The following is a 24,360-nucleotide window of genomic DNA, read 5'->3' as shown; positions in this document are numbered from 1 at the left end:
CCTAATGTAGCCTCATGTCTCTTTTCAAAATAATAAAAGAAAACAGTAGGTAACACTCAACGCAAAGCAAAGTGGAGTATACAGAGTCATTCAGCAATGACTACCACTATTGCTTGCTAAAGTGGCAGTGTTGGAAACTAGGTAGTACAGGCCTGACCTCTACCAGTTTCTTAGCTAACCATACTGTATTTACTCGAATCTAAGCCGCACTCGAATCTAAGCCGCACCTGAAAAATGAGACTCGAAATCAAGGAAAAAAAAATTTCCCGAATCTAAGCCGCACGTGAAATTTGAGACTCGAAATTCAAGGGGAGAGAAAGGTTTTAGGCCGCACCTCCAAATTGAAACAAAGTCGGTCCATTGTAATATGAGACACGATTTAGGTTGAATGAATGACGATACAGCTACAGTAGTTTGGTTCGAGTCGTAAGCTTAGCAGTTAAGCTTTACCAGGTAGCCATTGCTATGCGTCAGGCACTCCATCCGTATTTATACGAGTACCCTTCCTTTTTCACATGCTTCGTCTGGTTTGAATCGATTGCTTATTTTGCTTTGATCTGGTAATAAGTGCCGCTTTCTTTGTTATAGGTGTTTGTCACTCTAAGCTGAAAATGCATTACTGTACTGTGTCATGCATTGTTTGTCACATTCTGATAGTGAGTGTTTATGGCCTGTCGCTGCTTGCGGCATGGCTTTCTTTTGTGCGCGCTACTGCTGCTTACAATTAAAAAAAAAAAAAATAGAGAGAGAGAGAGAGAGAGAGAGAGAGAGAGAGAGGAATCGTCTCATTAGCGAAACAATGGCAAGAGACTGCTATTTGTTGTTACTTACACTGCTGCTTTCTTGGATAATGATCAACAAGAACCAGATAATAGACTGTGTATGATAGAACATGTTCTGAACGAGAGTTAGGCGAAAATTTTTCTCCGTTTGAAAATCTTTGCGGCCACTTCTTTAGTACATCAAATTCTGCACAGAAATTAGAGTCATCTTAGATTTAAAAATCTAGTCAGTTGCCGTGCTTCATTTCTGACTGTATCACTATTAGGCATAAGAATAATACGAATATAAACATGACACGATACGTATATTCTTCCACGTTCGCTGTTGTCTCACTCTAGTTTCGTAGTTTATTAGGCAGACAGGATTTAAACGAGATAGCAGCAAACACGAAAGAATACATGGCAAAATGTTTATATTCATATTATTCTTATGGTGATGAGAATAATGCATGTGATTCACATTTCATCAGGTTCCTATTAGCAACCATCTCTTCTCACAGGTAGGAAAAAATTCAGAACGTAGAGTTGACCATATTGACAAACATCCCAAACAGTCTTGCCAGTCGGATTTTCGTAGTACATTGAAATTCTGCTACATTCGAAGATGAGCAATACGGAATTTGTATTTACTTCGTTGGATAATGTATGAAAATGCAGTGGTCAAAACTCGGGGGCGGAGAAAAAAAGCTCGTCTCCCACCTCTCTCTCTCTCTCTCTCTCTCTCTCTCTCTCTTTTTTTTTACGCAGAGGTTTTGGCGCCATTATTTATCTTTGTGCCTACAAAGCATGCCGTGTAGCACTACCACTACATGTATTTGACGGCAGACGCTAGTTGTGGCGGCACCTATCGACATTTTTCAGAACTTCCGCTTGCTTTGCACTCGATTCTAAGCCGCAGGCGGTTTTTTGGATTACAAAAACCAGAAAAAAAGTGCGGCTTAGATTCGAGTAAATACGGTAACTCAAAACATCCCCCTCCTTAAACTACCATATTAAAGTGTCCACACAGTTAAGTTCTGCAATTTGTCATATACGTAATCCAAATTCTCTTAGAGATATATGTTTCCTTGGTCATTAATTTAGAGTTAGTATAAAAGATTGCGTTCATTCTAGTGCAGTCATGAAATGTGAATTTCAGCTGCATTTTTGTGTTATTTCCATTTAAATTTTAATTTTCCTCCAAAATGTTCTTCAATGAACATGGTTGTTATCTGAAGATTGCTTTGTAGATGAGAATCAATTTATATGGGGTTTCCCAGGAGAAATGGTCAATATTCAGGGGTATGACATGAATGGTCGTTTGAAACAAAAAACTTCATATGGAGATATGTCGTGTTCCGAATGGTTTCCAAGGTAGAACATATTTAATGTACATTGTTTTTTTTATTTTCTGTGTTATTCAGTGCATTGTCAGGTTTACACATACATAGCGGTTGGTAACCATTACAGTGTACAAATTGTCACTTGAAAAATACAAATTTTCAACACATTCCCCTCTAAGTATTATTGTACATGTCGCATTACAGGTGTTGTACAGTTTACAATAAATTATTGAATATTCCACTGTCAACTTCAATCCATTTGTGCTCTCCTGGGAAAACATGTTGTGTTGCTTCTCTGAGTGCCTCTGCGTGATCCCTAATGAGGGCAGTAGTGTCCATGATGTGACCAAGCAGTTCATCTCCCATATTCAACTTTTGTTTGTGCACATAAGACTTCATCCAAACCCATACACAAAAATCTAGCGACATAAGTTCTGGCAATCATGGTAATTAGTTAATTGCTCTACCACAACCAATCCAATGATCAGGGCTAGTGTGCCACTAGGCCCAAAACAAATGTACATTAAATGTGTTCTGTCTCAGAAACCATTTGGAATAGAACATATGTCCACAAGAAGTTTTTTGCTTCAAATGAGTGTTCCTGTTATATCCCTGAGTATTGATCATTCCTTCTGGGATGCCCTGTACATTAAATAAATTGTTGTAGAGTGTTTAAAATTTTGTTTTCGTATTTTCAAAGTAAAATAAATAAATAAATAATCCAAACATAGAGCAACAAATGAACATATTAACAGAATGATACTGATCACATTTTATTGTGTAATAGTAGAATCCTTAGGTGACACAGTAGCGCTATAGGTTTTGGTTGTTATATGGAGTTTTCTCCAAATAATACAGGTTGACATAATTTTAAGAATTATGAGTTGATCAGCATTTTTGCAGTCTGTTTCTGATGGGAAAGAGGAGAATTGGGAGAGGAAGGGGTGTAGGCAAAGATGGGTGAGTGCTGGAAGGGAGAGGTAGCAAGGGAATGGGTTGTAAATGTGGCACTGCTGAGGCTCTTCTTGGTGCAACAATGAGAGGTGTTATCATAGTGGAGGTAAGGATTGGGTTGGGTTGGGTTGGGTTAGGTTAGGTTAGGTTAGGTTGGGTTGAGTTGAGTTGAGTTGGGACAGGAGGAGATGGTGATGGGGAGGGGGAGGGGGAGGAGAGGGGAGGGGAGGGGAGGGGAGGGATGGGATGGGGTCAAGTGAGGGAGCATGGCCCTAATCCTCCCCCACTCCTACAAAACCAGTTATAGTGACAAAACTCACACCCTTATTATACAATATCACCCCATACTTGGACAACTGAACCACAACCTTTACCAGAGCTTCAATTATCTTTCATTGTGCCCAGAAATGAGAAATATCCTACCTTGAATCCACCTTACATTTCCTAGAGTTGTATTCCAACGCTCATCCAATCTATGAAATATCCTGATCCATCCTTATGCCACACCTACTCACAACCCCTTGGCCTGTAGAAGACCCAGTTGCAAAACCTGCCATAGGCACCAACCCACCATATCTATTCTAATCTTGTCACAGGGATATCCTACCCTATCAGAGGCACGACCATGTGTCATAAGACCCGTGCCATATACACTTCTGCTGTAACATCTGCACAGCTTATAATGTGGGTACTGCCACAAATCTACTGGCTATCTGAGTGAATGGCCACTGCCAGAAAGTGGCTAACAGTGGAAAAATTGTTGCTGAACATAATATGTTTCACTGTAATGGCAGCTTCACAGTCTGTGCCATCTGGATCTATGTCTGTACCAGCTTTTCTTTATTGTGTCTGCGGAATTCTTCTTTCGGCACATATTTCTGTTTCACTGTCCTTCTGGCCTAACTGTCCGCTAGTCTGGTGCTGCACCCATCTCCATCCTTGATGCCATGCCCCTCCCCCTCCCCCTCTTCTACCCCCTACCCCATCCAACTTGATCTCGTAAATATACACAATATAACTGTAATGAGTGAAAATACAACTTATTTGTAAATTGTTTGTGTAACGTATACAGAAAAATTTTAACATTCTTTGTTTGTTTGCAGCAGCATGATGCAGCAGTACCAAATGTTTCATCAGAATCACGCCAGTCATTAACTGCTGATGCAGCTGAAGAAATACTGTGCAAAGAAGTCCAGCGAACTGTTTCAATGAGCAGTGAGAATCACTCTGAAGCATTTTACTCTGCTGATGAAGAAACTGGTGCCACAGCCAGTCGCACATCTTCTCTGAGGCATTCCGTCAACCTGCCTCGGCGTGATAGTAGCAGTAGTGCCACAACGTAAGAAAGACCTCATGGAATCCAAACTATGTTGACTTTGTAATACAGTGGAACCTTGCAGAGCAAGCATAATTTGTTTGAGAATCTTACTCATATAATGTGAAACACTCATAATTGAAACAATTTATCCTATATAAATTAATGTAAAATACGATAATGTGTTCCACGAAGAAAAAGTACTAAAAGTTTTATCTTATTCATGCCACTTATTCAAAGAAAATTATACGTACAGTATTGTTACTTTATTATTCATAATACATAACTAATTCGTTTTTACTAGGAAGCGACCTATAGTCATTTGTTTATGCCAACGCTTCAACAATTGGCAAAAATGCGACACAGTGTTATCATCAAATAAATTTGTAGTGTACATAGCCAATTTTTTATTAGGATGATGTATGATGTAACCGATTCCCATGCTTTCAGCATTTCTCTTGTTGCACCAGAACATTGCAGCTTTGCTGTTACCACCACCACCACCACCACCACCTCCTCCTCCTCCTCCTCCTCCTCCTCCTCCTCCTCCTCCTTTGGAGAAGTCCTCTCCATGACTTCCTGCTGTGAAACACATTGCAATTCAATAAGCTCTTTGATGGTCATTTCTTGACTGTGATCTTCCATAAGCTCATCGATATCATTGTTATCCACTTCTAGTCCCATGCTCTTGGCCAAAGGTATAACCTCGTTGACTACTAGCTGCACAGGTACTGACTCAAATGCCTCAGAGTCACATTCAACAACACACTCTGGCCAAAGCTTCTTCCGAGCAGAAGTGGGAGTTCTTTTGGTAACCCATTCCTGAGCCTTTTCAATCATCTTGATGCAACAATGATGTTGAAGTGATGTTTCCAAACTCTCTGAGAGCGAGATTGGCAGCTTAAGTCAACTCAAAGCAATGCTCAAAGAGTGCTTAAGAGTAGAGCTTCTTAAAGTAGAAATAATCTGCTGGTCCATAGGCTGGAGTAACAGAGTGGTGTTGGGAAACAGAAATTTGGTCTTGATGAAATGAAATTCTTCAAGGAGGCAGTCTTGTAGGCGTGGAGAATGGGCAGGAGCATTGCCCGAAACAAGCAAGACATGGAGTGGCAGATTCATCTCAAGCAAATGTTTCTTCACCAAAGGACCAAACACTTCATTGATTTGGTCACAAAAAGACCACTTGTCATCCAAGCCTTGTTGTTGGACCTCCACATCACATTTAACCTGCTTTTCGGACTTTACACTTCTTGAAGGCTCATGGAGTTTCTGAATGGTAAACAAGCAGCGGTTTAGTTTTCACATCGTTGCTTGCATTGGCACAGAATAACAGTGTGAGACGATCTTTCATTGGTTCGTGACCAGACAATGCATTCTCCTCTGCTGTTAGAAAGGTACGCTTCAACATCTTTTTCCATAATAGATCCATCTCATCACAATTAGAATCCTGTTGGAGCAGATAATCCTCAGAATCTATGAGCCATTGGCAGAAAACCCACAGAATCTACGAGCATCTTGAAGTTGCTAATGAAGTACTCTGCTGCCTTTGTGTTAGAGATGGCTGCTTTTCCGTGCCCCATAGTGCTGTGGATGCCGGTTCTTCTCTGAAACTTCTCAAACCACTCCCAGCTTCCCTTAAATTCTTCTTTGACCGCTGATGATCCTGGCATCTTCTAAACGAGCTTGGAAAAAATCATTCTCGCCTTCTCACAAATGATGTTCTTGTTAATAGTGTCACATTGCAATTGCTTTTCATTTAGCCATGTAAGGAGCAACATTTTGACATTGTCCAGAAAACGAAACCATTGTTTAGGTACTCTTGTCATTCCCTTTGAAACATATATTTCCATAATCTTGTCCTTGTTCTTTAGGACAGTCCAAATAGAATGAGATTTTCACTCTGCAGCAGAGTGTGCACTGATATGAAACTTCCTGGTAGATTAAAACTGTGTGCCTGACCGAGACTCGAACTCGGGTTCTTTGCCTTTCGCGGGCAAGTGCTCTACCAAAGGTCCTGAATTCGAGTCTCGGTCCGGCATACAGTTTTAATCTGCCAGGAAGTTACAGTCCAAATAGTTAATGTAGACCGATTGTACGTGCGTGCTAAACCAGCGACACTCACACCATGTTTGCATTTTTCAGTGATTTTATGTTTAATTTCTAAGACCATTTTCTTTCTCTTGCGGACGTCTTCTTGTGGCTATATCTCCAGAGACATTTCTATGAAGGTTATTAGAATTTGCATACAAAAAACACTGTGTGAACACAAGTTCGGAAAAATGTCTTATCACAAGCCACACTAAGATGGTAGCAGAAAGAGCGCTAAACCCAAGCTGTTGTTTATAAGCTGCTGCTGACAATGAAAGGTGTTTGTATTGTTTACTGTTTCCCCTGCCATACGTGAACGGCTTTTGATGTCACACAAAATCGTCGTCACTTGTTATGCAAAACATCCCTCGTTAAGTGAGTCATTATTTTATGATTTTTTTCCCCTAATTGTGTGTTACGGGAGGTGCTTGTTAAGTGAGGTTCCACTATAATGTGAAATGCTTACTTAAAAGGTAGCTTGATGTATGTCATTCTTACAAAGATATTTTGCTTTTCTTAGTGGAAGAAAGAAATATTCGAGTGAACTTAATATCGTTCCTGCACCCACTGGTGTCACTTCTGTGGCAGCTGGTACAGTTGTAGTGAGCACAGAAGGAAGGGCAAGGCTATCTAGCCACCGTAGTGACCATGAAATTCATACACCAGAACATCGTAATCAGTATATGGTGAGTAATGTTTATATCCTCATGTACACTCTGCAAGCCCCTGTTTAATCCAGGTTGGATGGTACTTCATTAGTCATTTACTCTCCTGTTAAATTCATGAACTAACAGTGGAAAAATTGAGAACATAACATCTGACAACTGCTTTGCTGTTATGTGCATTCTAATCTCTCCTTATTGAGTGGAAGTAATATTTGCCATGTAGTGAACTGCACACAGACATATAAACAAGAAGAAGAAGATGGTGGCTCAGGTTATGAACTTGGGATGTTTATCAAGTGTGTGGATGCTCCCACACTCATGGCTCCCCCCACCCATACACACATAGAATGGGGGGAGGGGGGGGGGGGGAGAGAGAGAGAGAGAGAGAGAGAGAGAGAGAGAGAGAGAGAGAATGCATCATCAGTAATGTGTGTATGGTAGTTGAGCTAATGACCTGTTCCAGGAGTTTCCAATGTACTAAAGTCCGTGTCATGTTGGAAGGCGGCCCAGTCTTCAGCCGTTCTGCACATCCTCCTCCACTAGTCACAGGCAGCCAATAACATTCATTCTATTTCCGAGTGGCTAGCAGTGAGTTACAGCTAGACAGCAAGAATCTTGCTCCTACATGCTACACTGTTGCTGTACTTCGTGACAACTGAATTATTCATTCAACTGTCAGTTTTTTTTTTTTTTTTGTTTTCTTTGTTTTTCTTATTGCATAATCTAGGTATGAATGTGTATCTGTCATGACAGCAATAAATGTAAAGTGCTTCACAAGCAGGTGGGGGGCTTATTTGCCACATTTATAACTTTTTCAAGTGTGAATTTGGAAACAGATCTCCTACTGTTGACATTTGGAGACACCAGAACGGACTACAGAACCATGTGGTGTTGGCAAGAGAACTGTAAACGAATGAATCACATCTATAGGAACTGTAGAAAAAGTTGGTTTTGCGTCACCTGGAAAGCATCGAAATCACAAGGAACCTGTGAAACAAATGGATGGTTTTAACAATGATGTTTTAAAGTGCTCCATGTGAATGATCAATGCCCGATATCACAAAAATATGTTACAGTTATGCAGGAGAAAATTAGCTTCGATGGAAAGTGCTTCATCAATGTAAAGAAGTTTTTAGACATTGGTTCCTGATATGTTAAGAAAGAGTTTTTAGTTCAAAGAAGTGACATAGGTGCAGCATGAACTACATTCCATATAAAGATTCATGATACAAGAGAAGGAGGTAGTTCAACAGTGTATTATCTTGATGCAAAATGGGACAATTGGAATCATTCCAGAAAGATCTGCTGGAAAATGAGTGATGGTGTTTGCGGTTTTAAAGTTGTCATAGGAATAGGTTCACAGATAATTATTCTGCCTGCTGACTCTTCTTCTGGTTTTGTTTCTGAGAGTCAACTTGTATTTACGTGTAAGAAAAATAGCAGTGACTACCATTTGGAAATTAATGCTGTCACTTTCGTGGCGTGATTCACAATTCTTGTCATACTTTGCTTCAGAGTCAGTCATTGCCAGCTGTAATTCATCTGTAACAGATAAAACACTAAGTATAAACACCAGGTAAGCAGATATTTTTCCATCTTAAAAATAAAAATATTAATAACATTAATAACCAGACTCGTTCCGATCTCCTGCTGTTCGTTAATTTATACAAGTCACGTGACATAATTTATACAAGTCACGTGACATAACGTACAAGCTTGACTTCTTTGCACATGAATGGGATCACAAAGTTTCACGTTTACTCACGTGCCACTGTCAGTGTATACTTATGGATTTAATTTGGGGAAAGGATTAGGCTATATGGTAGAACAACAAAAATTCAAGAAAACATTCATTGAACCTCTTATGCATGAGGCAATAGACAACATCTCACCCGTAGCATGGGCACAGCCTGTGCGGCATGCTGAAAAGCTAATTTGAGAGGGAAGTGATGATGGATATAAGCCTTGAACCTATCATCATAAATTTACCATCAGATTGTTTGGAAACAGACTGAAATAGAAGTGAAGGTGGTATTACGATGTAGACTTTGGATCAAAGTTATAATATTTCTTAATTTTAAAGATGTGTGGTTTCAAAAATGTGTTTGTCAACATATCAGTTGTGTACATAATAATGAGACCTTCCTAACCTTTTTGATTAGGGCTTTGTATCCTTTGAATTATGGAGACTATAATGTCCAGCATATTGCCCAAGGAGAAGTTAAGCTTCTCCCACCATGTTGTATGCTGTAATAACACTTGAGAATGCAGGTGGATAAATTTGCCAAAAGTCTGTCATTTTCAAGGCACAAACTGGATAAGACCCTAAAATGACAGTAACTGTTACCGGTCGAGATACTGGTGGTTTTCGATGTTGTCAGTCATCATTCCCTGGAGTTATTTACAGATGATGGTTAATTGTTTGCTTGTTCAATGGATTATAAATGAGGTCTGTCACTGTAATGCCGAACGAGTTAGTTTATGCTCATAATGCCCGTTAACAGCAAAAAATATGACAACTTACTGACCATTTTTACAATAGGCTTTTCATTAGTCTTTTCTACCACTAATTCTTTTTGACACACAAGTTGTTATACTTTACTACAGTCAAACACATCAACACACACACCTTATACACATTTTTAAAAATTCTATTGAGTAGAAGCAGTTGTCAAGCAAATATAATGCTTTCGGTTTGTGCCTGAAGTTAATTTTGTTGTGTATTAAATTTTTACTTATAATACAGCTCAAATTACAATAAACGAAAATTATTACAAGCTGTTTCAATGATCTTGTAGTTATACAATTGTCATTCTGAGAAAAATTGTGCTTCACGTCTTCACAAAGCTGTGTCAGCTGTTCTCGCCTCCCGACATCATGCAGTTTGAAGCTGTGAAGCAGTGGACACAACATCGTCAAGACGTGGATTAATATTTTTCTCATGATGACTGATCAAAATTGGTTTTAATATCTACTATTCCCGTCATGGATTTGAACGTATAGTACGATGTACTGCAGGCAAATGAGCCTGACTGTTGTCCGCAGCAGCGCAATTCGGCAACGTGGACTTCGTTTGCTCTCTCTGCTGCTGCACACGTGCAGTTCTCAACCCTCCACTGCTCCGCCTCTACGCGTGTAAGTGCCGTCTTATGTGATGCGAGCTGTAGTGTATTTATGTTCTTGTGATTTTTACATAATGTGTCATGGAAACAGGAGAATCGTTTCATATCTGCTTGAAATACCCATCTGTTGTTGCTGTTTATTTCTATCAAAGGTCAATGCATTCAGTAGTAGTACTATACAGATGAGTGTCTGCCTCTGTGGCTGAGTGGGCAACTTGTCTGGATCCCATGTGTAGGCCTTTGGTTCAGTTCGCAGTATTACTAGGGACCGCTTCTTCAGCCTCTGAAACCACTTAAATGGGTAGAAGTGGCACTAAGTTTCTGAAAGCTAATGGCGGCTAAGAGAGATGCTCCTCCATACCAAATTAAACTGATGATGTTGACAAGGAATGACATGGCAGACAACCAGCATTGTCTGGTCTACAGGATCTGCCCTGGTGTGATCATGGAGGATCCTTCTTTTATTCTCTTATTTAATCACCATACCTATTAAAGTGTCAAATACAGTATGGTCTTCTCCTTATGTTCCTGTGGGTTATTGAAATTTACATACATTTAAGGCAGACTTTCCGTATTATGTTGGAACTAAAATGTGCTTTAATAAAGATATTCAGAAAGGAACTGTGCTGTTGCCCGCTGAAGTGGTGTTCGAGGTGGAGACAACAATTTCTCCAACTCTCTTTATATTTTCTTTGGGAAATTCCAATGAGGAGACTTTCCCACTACCTGTAATTGTAATCATACACTATTGTCTCAGTCATTTCTGCTCTCTCAATTGTATAAGTACCCTTGTAAATAAACAATAGTTATGAAACAGACACCTGTTGCTGTCACGGTTTACATGGCAACTTTGCATTCAATTCATCAGGCTCACTGTTGAAACTAGTACATTCATTCAAGCATTATCTCAATTGTATAAGTACCCTTGTAAATAAACAATAGTTATGAAACAGACATCTGTTGCTGTCATGATTTACATGCCAACTTTGCATTCAATTCATCAGGCTCACTATTGAAACTGGTACATTCATTCAAGCATTCACTTTTGCAAAGTGATGTCTGTTGCAGAGCTCAGTTTCTTTTTTCTCATGTACCTTACTGTAATGTTTTCTTGTTTGTGATATATGATATCCAACTTCTATGAAACGCTGTTCCTTATAAAGGAAGAGAAGAGAATCCTGTAAGAGGTGAAATTTTGTTGGCACTGCAGATTGGAATTGTAATTTTGGTATTTCGCTTTGCGCAGTCTTGAGCATACGTGCAGAGGAAGCATGAGGAATGGAAGTCCGGTCATCAGGGAGGGAAATTTTGATCCTTGAATGTAAAATATTAAATGAAGAATAGCTTTTACTGATCTGAAATTAAAGATGTTCAGAATTTGTTTGATGGAGTCATTGATCATGTCACGAAGTTAATTGTGTATACCATGCTGATAATATTCATGAGACTTTCAGAAGAGAGGTTCATGGAATTAATCATTGACATTATCATGGCTTTAATTGGTTGCTTTAATATTCAAGCTTAGTTTTTGAACAGTTTGACATTTCTACAAAACAGAACAATTAAAAATCAATATATTTAGATTAATTATCCGTCTCTCTCTCCATCTCGTAGTTCATCAGTGCATAGTATAGAGTGCTAGGTGTACATTGTATGAGCTAGCATGTTTGCCTGTGTTGTGTACCAACAAGCAGAGCTAAGTAATACTTAAATGTTCCGTATAATTGGTAGAAATTGTTTTATAAAATGACCTAGCTGTAGTAATGTAATATTTTGTTACAGTGTGTGTTACAGGAACTGCAAAAACTTGTTTTTCATAATGAAAATGTTTGACAGTTGAACTAAGGCTGCTGCTTCTTTCCAGTATTATTTGATTGGAAATGTTGGTAGGTCTGTAACAAATTCGCTGTTTGTTTGGAATTTTCTGTTTTCTGACAGCTGATGATGGACCAGAGTTGTAGTGGGGAAAGCATGGAGAACAACCTTCCTCACTCAAAGTGAGATTCGATTAGAAATTTTCATTTTGATTCCTATTTTCCCCTTTATCGTGGTGTATATCTACCACTCTAAAGTGAAATATTTATTGTTGAGGATGAGGTTAAAGTTATGAGGAGAAAGGGTAGTCTTGCTTTCATTGAAGCTGTGAGAGAGAACAGTCAAAATAGCACAGGTGTCACATGTGTTAATAAACATTGGTATAAGAGGGGATGGTTTCATACATGATTAAGACAACATGGCCAGCATGAGAGAAATTTACATGGCACATTCTCTTTTTCTACTCACTAAGTTCAGATGAAATCTAATTTTACTTGGTCCAAATTTTTTTGGTGCTTATGGAATGTTGTTTAATGTTTAAGAAATGTAAAAAAATTGCTGATAAGGCGGTATGTTCAGAATAGTGTTTTTTAAATAGAAGCTATTCCATATCCATGAAATTTGTTCTGCATCCACATGCTGTACCTTCTCCTGTGCCTCCATTCCCTCCTCTTTTTCACCATTTCTATGCAGCAAAGGGAGGTTTCTCTCTTCTGTGAGTACTGTGTAATATTTAATCTCACTACAGTTTCATCTCGCTACGTAATTCATCACATCCTCTTTGCTTATGTCCACCCACCAAATTGCACAAGGGTTAAGATACCAGGTTTGTATTTAGTGTGGGCTAGTTTTAAACTAGATCATCAAGTAATTATTCATTGGTTTTCCTATGTACTTACATTGGTTCAGAGGAATACTTATGTTTTTTCCTCCAACACTCACATGGAAAATTATTGTCACAGGGATATCTCAGAGTAGTGGTGGATCTCTCTTGCCATTTCTGTTGGTAATGGTAGCACAGTGAATCTTTGAAAATGAAAGAGTAGCACAGAAGAGAAATGATTGTGTGTTTGAAACTTGGAGGCAGAGTCTGGTGATTTATGCCACTGTCTGAGAGTCAGTCACAGCAAGTAATTATATTGGATACAAATCCGACATTGCCTGGGTATTAATTTTGCCAATTTTCTATTAGTAATGAACACAAAAAATGAACTATGTGTGTAGTGTAATATCCCAGGCAGTTTCTGTACACTGGGCACAGCTGCTTCGCACGTGTACAGTGTGATTTCGTAAAAGTCTCTGTTGCAATGCCTCTTCATAGCTCTGTAGACTAAGATTGTTTCAGTGTTCAGCCGTTTGCACTTCACAGCTGAAAGCATTTAAAAGCACTGCCAGATGTCAGGGATTTCCATAGGTTGACTCAACTGTAGGAGTGTCTTCGTAGTAAAGAGTAAATGTATTAAAACTTCATGCATTATGTGTGACTTTTTCATGCACCTGATTGTTTTTGACATAATATTTCTTTAAGAATTTGTATGGATTAAAAGTATTGAAAGGAGAGATTGCCACTCACCAGGAAGAGGAGGCATTGAATCACAGACAAGAACAATGAAAAAGAGTATTAGAAACATTTTTCATCTTTCAGATAAAGTCCTCCTCCAGAAGTAGAGGTCTACACATTCACACAACAATGGACTCACATGTGGTCTGGCTGTGACTGCGTCTGACATGAGTAGCAATCTAGCAGGGGTGGGTAGGGAGGGTAAGAAGGCTGTATGGTGCGAGGAGGGGGAGGGATAGTAGGAATGGTGGGGAAAGGTGCTTGTTGGAGTGGGGTGGGACAGGATAGGACTGCTAGTTGCAGCATTAGGAGGCTGAGTGGGGGAGGGGGGGGGGAGGATTTGTAGGTGTGTTGGTAGGATTGAAGGTGTGTGTCGGGAGGGGGGGGGGGGGGTAGCATACTGAAAGAGGAACAGGAAGAGGGGAGAGGAGATAGGCAGGAGCAGGACAGTGTCCAGTAAAGGTTGAGGTCAGGGGGTTATGGGAATGAAGGATATGTTGTAAGGAGAGTACCTACTTGTGAAATTTGGAAATATTGGTGTTGGTTGGAAGAATCCAGATAGCACAGGCTGTGAAGATGTCATTCAGGTGAAGCTTGTCATATTGGGCAGCTTGTTCAGCAACTGGGTGGTTCAGCTGTCTCATGGCCACAGTTTGTTGGTGGCTATTCATGCAGACAGACAGCTTGTTGGTTATGCCCAAGTAGTATATGGCACAGTGGTTGCAGCTAAGTTTGTAGATCTCATGGTTGCTTTCACAAGTGTCCGTGCCTTTGGTGGGGTAGGAGTTGTCTGTGACAGGACTAGAGTAAATGGTAGTGGGACGATGTGTGGAATAACTCTTGCATCTAGATCTATTGCAAGGTTAGGCACCATGAGGCGATAGGTTGTGATCAGGGATGGAATAGGGACAACCAAGGATATGCAGGATAGGTTGGGCAGTTTGTGGAATACCCCTTTGGGAGCAGTGCGGAGGATATTTCTCATTTCAGAACGGGATGACAGGTCGTTGAGAGCCTGGCACAGAATGTGATTCATTTATTCAGTTCTGGGTGGTATTGGTCATGAGATGACTGCCCCCTTGTGGCTGGACTGTGGGTATGTGGGAGAAATCGGAGATATTTTTCCGGACCACGTTGAAAGAGTAATTTTGATCTGTGAAGGCCTCAGTGAGATGCTAGACATATTTGGAGAGGGTCTGCTTCTCACTACAGATGCAGTGGGACTTTTGCCATCCTGAGGCAATGGATGTGAATGTGTGAGTTGTTGTTGTGACTGTGCGAGAGTTCTACTTCCGAAGGAGGACATTGTCTGAAAGCTGAAAACATTTCTAGTGGTCGTTCTCATTGTGCCTGTCAGTGAGTCAGCACCTCCTCTAAGTGTCAGTAGCAAAGTTTCCTTTTCATATTGTTGTCACTCCGTCCTGGAATTTCCATTGTAATATTGAATATTGTCAGTTTTTAATCGATACTGGTGTCCTTAGGTCTGTTGTTCTTGTTTTGTAATGGAGAACTCCTATTCATGCAGTTTCATTGCAGAGTGTGTGTGCACCATACAGGTTCCATTCAGTTAAGAGCCAGTGATTTTCTAGATTGTCTACGTACATGTTAAGTGGTTTGTAAAATGTTACAGGGAGTTTCAGGTGATGAAGATAAAAGAAGTGTTAGTGGAATCCATCCTATCATAACACCCCATAAAAAGTACAACAGCAGTTTACCCATATCCACACATCAGAGATCTGTCAGTCCACGTTACTTTGTTCACAGTGGACCAGAAAGTTTGAACGACAGACTTAGCACTAATGATGGTCTAGAAGTCCCTGTGAGTATAGCATGCTACATAGTCTTTGTGAATCACCCAGTCATTGCCAGTAGTTTGTTCTCCTCCCAGCACAAATGCTTTCAGCACAAATGCTTTACTTGCTTATATTATAGTGCTCTTATCAACAGCCAAACCACGTTTTCATCATTGACCTGTAACTGATGTTACTGCTATTTAGTTGATTTTCTTTCTTCTGGTAGAGATTTCTATTTTATGTCCTTGCTTTCTATTATTTACTTTTGACATACTTCATGGGTTTGGTGTTGCCTCATCCATGTTGATCTTTTGTGCTTATTCCACTACATTCTTATTTTTCGTTTTCTTTTGCTTAGGAGAGCACTTCTCAGAAATTGACATAAGCCAGAATGAGTGGTTTCATTGCATGCTGAAGATGGTGCTTTAAAAAGCTTGAGTTTTTCTTTGAATCAGTGAGTGAGATTTTGTTCACCCTCTGCAGATGCAGACATCACTTGGTACAAAGCAGTACTGTAGAATTATTACATAGAGCTTCCATAATAACACATGTACACTAACAACATTTTTACAATCAAAGACTGCAAATATTTCATGTATCACATATTTACTCTAAATGTTGTTCTTAAGTTATATAATTCTTATATTATTTTCAAACAATTTTAAATGTGCAATAATATATCAGTTTTTCCTGCTTGATAGCATATTTGTAATCTTTCAGGAACATGAAGCCATTATCCCTGATTCTTCTGACAGCCATTCTGTGTCTAGTACATCATTTATTTCAGCTGTCTCTTCGCAAGAAGATTTGACATTGGTTAATTTGCATATGCAAGTGAATAAGCCTATTGTGGATTCACCACTGCTAATGTCAAGTTACATTAGTCATCTATCACAGGTAAGGAGTATCCAGGAAGTAACACCAGCACAAATCTAGTATAGGTAATGTTGAATAGTTTTCTCCTTGTATGAGAAAAGTAAAGTAGTGGAACAATCTTGGTTCTATTTATGTGTCACTGATAACTTCTTATTATAATATGGCTTGTTTTGGCTATTTTCTGATGAACTCGTAACTTAGAGTCTTTGTTGCAGTTCAATAAAATGGTTTTCTTGCTAAAAGTAAGCTAAACAAACACATTTTTGTTTGGAATCGATAATGGTTTTCTGTGTTTGTGCACTAAACTCAATTGGAATGTTAGTAATTTATCTGACACTGATAATTACCAATGTTTCAAATGGGCATTTGTCTGCATTATTGTTAAGTAATAGCTGGGTAGTTAATAGCATTGTAACATTCAACATACTTCATATATTATTACAGGGTGTATATGACCCGGGACAACTGGGAGATTCAGGAAAAACTTGGGAATTTTTCCATTTGGGAGAATTTTTTAGAATTCCGGGAATTTCTCATTGTTTTAGTTTTCCATTATTTTTTTGTAGCTTTGGCTTTAGGAAGACTACGCAATGTTTCATAACAACAAATTGCCTCTGATGAGCATGACGTCCCAACTGTTTACATTAGATTCATTTGAGCGGTTGCAAGCAAGCTTATGCGCATGTACATTTGAGTCGCGTATGAGTAATACCTTCTTCCGCTTCTGACTACAGAAGTGTGGCAGTTAGCTGTATAAGCAATAGCAGCAAGCAGCCAGATGCTATCCGGAAAAATTTTACTGATGCGCCTAAGCTGTCAGATCCACGTATGCGCAACAGGCCCGGAACTAGGGGGCGGGGACAAACCGGGGTATCTACCCTGGGTGGCAGTTTCGGGGGGCAAATTCATATTATTCTTCAGAATCTAGAGAGTATGAATGAAATGTGAAACAATTTCCTAACATCAAACTTTTTGCTTGTAGTAGGCCTGATAGGCATTTGATAATGGTACTTAGTTCATTATATTCTGTCGTGTTATAAAATGACCATTTGTGCCAAAACAGCCTTGCTTATTTGCCGTGTGTAACAATTGCTGCAATATTAGGCTGGCCTATTTCGTTTTATCTAGCAGTGACAAAATACACGTAAACAGATCGAGAAACCACACCAGTCTTGGGTACTATTTGTATTAACAGCTTTTCTAGTATTAGACAATGACATTTTGTTTTTCATGTAGCAAAACGTTGACAAACTTTGATGAGGTAATAGATTCTTTTCCAGAAAGGAAAGTACGCCATATAAAGCTGTGGCAAGATTAGAGATGAAAAAAATCAAGGACTTGAGGATTAAAGAAATGTGTACCGTCTTGATTGTCTCATGTCTTTACTCGTTTCATGTATCCTATATTTAATTTTATGTCACACAAAACAGCAAGTTATTAGCTAATAGGCAGTAAAGACTGCAAATTTTCTGAAGAGTTCTTGTTCTGCCGGTTGCAGATAATCCTATCCAGTATTAATTGTGAGATTTTTTTAAAGAGGGGCAGGATGTCAAACCGGCTGACTGGTAGCAGTGGAGGCACTGCAGGACATTTTAATTTTCACTGGCATGAATATAGTTTGATGGCACCCATTACAAAATATTACACGTTTGAATTCCACAGAGCGGAATACAGAGACGTGCGATGGAAGAATGCTGTGTAAAGAGGCGTTGTACTGCTCTTGACCAAATAACGTGTCTTACGTTCCCTCAAACATATCAGACTCTTCAGAAAGATGTGCGCTACAAAATTAAGATATTTTTGAAAAGTTGGTTTTTTAAATTTTTGGCGTCCTACCTCAAACGCTGGAGGGAGGGGGAGTGCCACTATCTAATATTGCCCCAGATCGGAAATATCGTAGATCCAGACCTGATGCACAGAGCAGTCTGAGTTGTAGTGGGGAGGTGGTAGTCTCCACATGACTCGTGTTTACGTTAAGTGATTTTGCTGTTTCCTCTTCGTTTATTGCTCTCACGTCAAATGAAAACAAAATAGATTTCTGTGGCCGGGAGCTGTCAAGTGAATTAAAATACTCTCACACAGTTACGGAAGGCTAAAATGTGTTATTAGTTTCAGATTTTATTTTGTTTCCACCTTTCTGACAGTCAAGCGTTAATCACCTTGCAGAAAAATGAAGTTATTTTTGTCGGAAAGTAACATGTCATGTTTGGTGGAATTTGAATCTACACTTTCGTAATACAAAAATATGCAGTGTACATGTTGCTGCACATCAGACATCTTTCCAAAATGTGTTTTTTTCCCCGTGTTTCGTTTTCTAAAGTGCCAGGAAATTCTACGCCGGTGTATAAAAACACAACCACTGAAAGGACTGATAAGTTTTACAGTTCCAAGGAAAAGTATAGTGTTTAACACGGAAAAAGTGTATTTTCATCTGGGAGAAAGTGTATTTTTAACCGGGAAATCCGGGAAAAATCCGGGAATTTTTTTTCCTCGTCCACATATACACCCTGTATTAAAGAGCTTAGTCACTGTTGCAAATTCAAGATTAGGGGATATCCCTTTTTTATGTGTTGTTGTTATCTTTATTATAGTTTCACATACAGTGGTAGTCTTCACACTGAAAAATAATTGCGGTTACTGAATATGATCATGAATTCTAAAGATACATAATTTACCACTCAATGATCTGAGTTCATAAATTGTTTTAGCTATTGTCTGCTAAACATTTATAAGTACAACTAAATCTCTGTAGCAAGTGAAGACTGTGACCTACACCTGTTAATTAGGTTTTTGTATTAAACTGCAGCATAATTAGTAGTACGTTTGCCTTCTTTGTTACTTCTCTTCTTCTGAACTATAATGATATACCAATGCACAGCTGGCCAGGATGGCCAAGCGGTTTTAGGCGCTACTGTCTGGAACTGCGCGACCTCTACAGCGCAGGTTCGAATCCTGCCTCAGTCATGGATGTGTGTGATGTCCTTAGGTTAGTTAGGTTTAAGTAATTCTAGGGGACTGATGACCTTAGAAGTTGTCCCAAAGTGCTCAGAGCCATTTGAACCAATGCACAGAAATATTATGTAGCAGCAATAGGATCTCAATAGAGGAATGAGGGTATTATGATGCAGTGAGATGTTGCTGTGTAAGCTGTCATTGTGCAGTTGAGACACTGCTATGAGTTAATGTCATATCAGAAAGAAGTAATATTGATTGTATCAAATGGAAAATACACTCAAGAAAACTATAAAATTGTGAGAAAGATTTCTGGCAAATACATACCTTTGGGAGATGAAAGTAATACTGCTGATAGGCTGATTCTCGTCTTTGAGTTTGAATTTTGTTGTACCATATTTCAATTTTAATTACTTTTTCTTTTGCACCGAGTGAGGTTGCACAGCAGTATGGTGCTGGACTCTTGTTCAGGAGATTGTTGGTTAAAATCCCTGTCCAGTCCCCCTGTTTTACATTGTTTATCAGGTTATTTGCTCAACTGCTCTCTTTTGTAATTGAAGGTTAGACAAATTGGATAATTTTTGAATGCTGCAACCTGTTTCAATTGATTGAAACAGCATTATAGCGTGGATTCAGTACAGTCACCAGTGAACAATTAGTTCATCACAGTTATGTGAATCGATATTGTAACCTTTCTTCTGTGTTCTAATAATTCCTGATGGTATACTTGATTCAAAGAACTTCTTAACAAGTTTAAAATGTATGTTGCTGGATGTGAATTGCTACACTAAGCAGCTAGTGTAAGAAGTTCATGGCATGACAAAGAAAAAACAAGGTTAAATACTGGAAACTCAGGCAGGAATATCAATAATGTAGGAAAAGATAGGTTGCTACTTATCATAAAGAAGACGACATGTTAGTTGCAGACAGGCACCATTAAAAGACACTCACATATAGCTTTCAGCTATAGCAAAGAGAAATACACACCATTCACACATACAAGCAAACACGCCTCATGCACACATGACCGGGAACTCCAGCAGCTCGGGCTGGAATGCAGCTGTCATGTGGGATGCAGGCTGCAATCTGGAGGGGGCGGGGAAGGAGAAGGGGAAGGGATAGTGGTGTACAGGTGAGGGGGGGGGGGGGGAGATAAGAGATAAATGCTGTCTGGCATAGTGTGCAGAGATGAGAATTCCAACAGGTGCAGCGTCAGGTGATTGTGGAACAGGATTGTGGGGCATTGAGTGAAAAAGGAGAGGACGGAAAAATGGGTGGGTGCATTGGCAGAGGGCAGCAAACAAAGAGTGTGGGAGATGAGAATGGAGAGATGATGACAGGATGGAGGGGGTGGAAACAGTTGGGTGGAGGGTGTGGGGTAGTACATTACCGTAGGTTGAGGCCAAGACAATTATGGGTGCGGAGAATGTGTTGTAAGGATAACTCCCATCTGCGCAGTTCAAAAAAGCTGCTGGTAGAGGGGAGCATCCAGATGGCTCAGTTAGTGAAGCAGCCATTGAAAGCAAAGCACGTTATGTTCAGCCACATGTTGTGCCACAGGGTGGTCTACTTTGCTCTTGGCCACAGTTGGGCAGTGGCTGTTCATCCTGGTGGGCAGCTTGTTGGCAGTCGTACCAATATATAAAGCTGTGCAGTGATTGCAGCAGAGCTGGCAAATCATTGCACAGCTTTTTTTTATTGGTATGACTACCAACCAGCTTTCCACCAGGGTGGACAGCCACCTGCACCTGTCGTTATTCTAGTCTCTGGACACTCCACAAGAGAGCATTCATCTCTTACCCCACTCCCACGCCCCTCCCCCTCACCTGTACACCACTATCCTTTCCCCTTCTCTTTCCCCACCCCTTCCAAATTGCTGCTCGTGCCCCACAAGATAGTTGCATTCCAGCCCGAGCTGCCAGAGCTGGCAGTCATGTGTGCATGAGTTGTGCTAACTTGTGTGTATGAATGGTGTGTTGCTCTAGTGGTGATGAAAGCTGTAGCCGAAAGCTTTATGTAAGTGTCTTTTAATTGTGCCTTTCGGCAACCGTTTTTTCTTTATGGCAAGTTGCAATCTTTCTTTTCCTACATTGTTAAAACACAAGATTTGTATCAAAAGAAACATTTTATTAAGAAAACATTACAAATAGACAGGATGGTTGGCCAGTACTTACCTTTAGGAGACAAAATCCCAAGTATTGCCAGTAGAACTCTGCATTTTCAGAATTTATATATAAATTCCCAACATTAACCCCATTTGTGAATGGCTTGCCCTCCTTTCTAACCTTCCTCAACCAAGTTCTATTTTCTACATGAGGAAGGAATATACAAGTTCCGAAAACTGGGTATAGCGTTTTTGTGTCTCAAAGTGTATCCATTAAAAATACTTGAAATTTCTAGAATGAGATTTTCACTGTGCAGTGGAGTATGTGCTGATATGAAACTTCCTGGCAGATTAAAACTGTGTGCCGGGCCGAGACTCGGGACCTTTGCCTTTCGCGGACAAGTGCTCTACCATCTGAGCTACCCAAGCACGACTCAGCCTTAATTCCACCAGTAGGTGATGAGGTACTGGCGGAATTAAGGCTGTGAGGACGGGGCGTGAGTCGTGCTTGGGTAGCTCAGATGGTAGAGCACTTGCTCACGAAAGGCAAAGGTCCCGAGTTCAAGTCTCAGTCCTGCACACAGTTTTAATCTGCCAGGAAGTTTCATACTTGAAATTTCTTCACCTGAAAGAATTGCAGTATGAGAAGATAGTGATCCATTTTGATTTTTTTAAACCTAATCACTAATAAGTATGTTTAGTCAAATGACTTTTAATTTCTTTAATACCTACAGCAGAGTAAGGTATGGCCAAAATAAGTATATTTCTCAGTGTCAACTTTTTTTATTTGATGTGTTGTGAGTTTTTGTCTTCCCCGCTGTTTCTTTGGAAACACTGGGGAGCCATAACTGGCAAATATGGTGGATGTGGAACCTTTTCAGAGTGAAGACTGTGCAGTTTTGTATCAACCATTTAGGATGTGTGTAAGGTCACATTATTGTGATAACAAAGAAGTTTCTTCTTTGATTACCTTTTTCCAACATTGAAGAGTTGTACTTCACAGTGATGGTTCTGCCCTTGTGAAAGTAGCTTTTAAATTTCACATCATGAGAATCCTCAAAATGCAACTATGCATTTTCCATGAGGTGAACCAGTTTTGCGTTTTTGGAAAACATATTTCAGGCCTATACTGTCCAAAGATTATGGTATTTTGGGCAGCATTCCTGCAATCACTGTGTTAAGCTAAAAACTGTTCAAGAGACACGTCTTTACATGTTAAAACAATGTATCTAACCAAAAAACCAGAACTTGAACTGAGACACTCACCTTTTATGGGCACTGCTTTTACCAGATGAGTTACTGTGACAAAACTTAGTGCCTGCCCTCACAGCTCCAGGGGAGGTGAGATTATTTCAGCTTGCACGTCACAGCGTTCTAGGATGTTGCTAACTGGTTGCGTTAATTTCCATTTCAGGTCTCATGTAGAAACTGGTCACATGCATCTCTCCCATCAGGCTGCGATGCATTTACAGTCCCACTGTTCCAGCGGACAGAGGATGGTCGTCTCATTTATGTTGGTAAGACATGACAATTTTTGCTGCTAATAATTCTCTCCTATCAATACATTATAGCTACCCAGTGTAATTTTTGTGCGATTATTTGATAGAGCCCATATTTCTATGATTTTGAGCATTAATCTCAGTTGCCTCTCGTAGAAATTACATTCCAAATTTATCACCAATAAAATTTTATGGCAAGTCACTTCATTTCAACAGGATACTCGATGGTATGATTTTGTTCATAACTATTGTTCAGCATCTGCCATGTATATACTCTTCACCAAAATAAAAATCAGTTGTCAGCTGTACAAAAATTTTAATTTCACGTTACCAGTTTCAACAGATTAATCTGTTATTTTTGGAAGTTTGATACAGGCTTACATCATAGGCAGGCTGATGTAAAATAATAACCTCTAGGAAAAATATTTCCTTCATTAGAGAGCAATTAACTGTGTCCCATAACAAGAAGTACATAATATATTTGATGAATAATGAGCAACAGTCTGTGCAGTTGATCACAGATTTGTATTTGAATGAAAAGAATACTTGATGGTGTTTCTTGATAAAGGGAATTTTTTACTCCTGCTAGTGGCAATGATGATCGTTTGTGAACGTTCAAAATACTGAAATAAAGTGACGTTATATCGCATTCTGGAAAAAATTTAATTCAATAATGCTCTTGTGAAACACATGGTGGTCTGCTTTAGACTTGGTCTACCTCAAATGTATTGTCAATCACTGGTTTGATTGTAATTGAGGTGTGTAATTACAAATTGTTTTTTGACATCCTCAGTGCACGTGGCATGAAACAATGAAAGTATACATTGTGTTTAAGACTATTTACATTTGATTTATGTATGAGTTTTCAGATAATTAAACATGGTAAATGAAGAAGGAATACTTGTTTCTTTTACATGTCTGAACCGCCATCATTTTACTAATGGTCTTGCAGTATTTATTTTTTGTGCAGGTTATTGGTAAATTGAGTGACTTAGTAGAATAACTTTAAAAGTTGGTCTGAAATCAATAAATATTATAAAAATGGGTGTATGTATGTGGATGTGTTCCACATCTCCTCCTAAACCACTGGATCGGTTAGAACCACCTAACTGTCATACTTCTGTGTTATGGAAATGATAGACTGCTACTCACAATAAAGAGGAGATGTTGGGTTTCAGACAGGCACAACAAAAAGACTGCTATACAATTAAGCTTTTGACCAAATGGCCTTCTTCTGAGGTAGAAAACACACACTCCTTTATGCAAGCACAACTCACATACATGTGACCACTGTCTCTGGCCACTGAGGCCAGACTGCGAGCACCTGCCAACTGAAGATATGCCTATCGGCTGCTTCTGGGAGAGATCAGACAATAAATAGATCGCAAGACAGTGGAAGACAGAATGATGACCAATGAAAAGAAAGTGGCAGTGCACTGAGCATATAGCTAGTGATATTGATGCCAAGTGGACGAAGTAAGTTCATAGCTATAGACCAAGAGATGAGAGAAT

The 24,360-nt window shown here is 39.5% G+C and overlaps 1 protein-coding gene across 1 annotated transcript in view; it reads left to right on the top strand.

Annotated features, from left to right (window-relative positions):
• Nucleotides 1-24,360, top strand: part of LOC126457180 (transmembrane protein KIAA1109) — a 507,473-nt gene that overhangs the window by 159,395 nt on the left and 323,718 nt on the right. The window contains exons 28-32 of the mRNA XM_050093265.1: nt 4,162-4,397; nt 6,982-7,147; nt 15,255-15,443; nt 16,138-16,314; nt 22,764-22,866. Coding sequence (XP_049949222.1) covers nt 4,162-4,397; nt 6,982-7,147; nt 15,255-15,443; nt 16,138-16,314; nt 22,764-22,866 — 871 coding nt within the window. The remainder of the gene's footprint in view (nt 1-4,161; nt 4,398-6,981; nt 7,148-15,254; nt 15,444-16,137; nt 16,315-22,763; nt 22,867-24,360) is intronic.

The sequence above is a fragment of the Schistocerca serialis genome, chromosome 2 (genome assembly GCF_023864345.2).
Source record: "Schistocerca serialis cubense isolate TAMUIC-IGC-003099 chromosome 2, iqSchSeri2.2, whole genome shotgun sequence".
NCBI lineage: Eukaryota > Metazoa > Arthropoda > Insecta > Orthoptera > Acrididae > Schistocerca > Schistocerca serialis.
The sequence above is the reverse complement of the archived record's forward strand: the minus strand, read 5'-3'. Positions and strand labels throughout refer to the sequence as shown.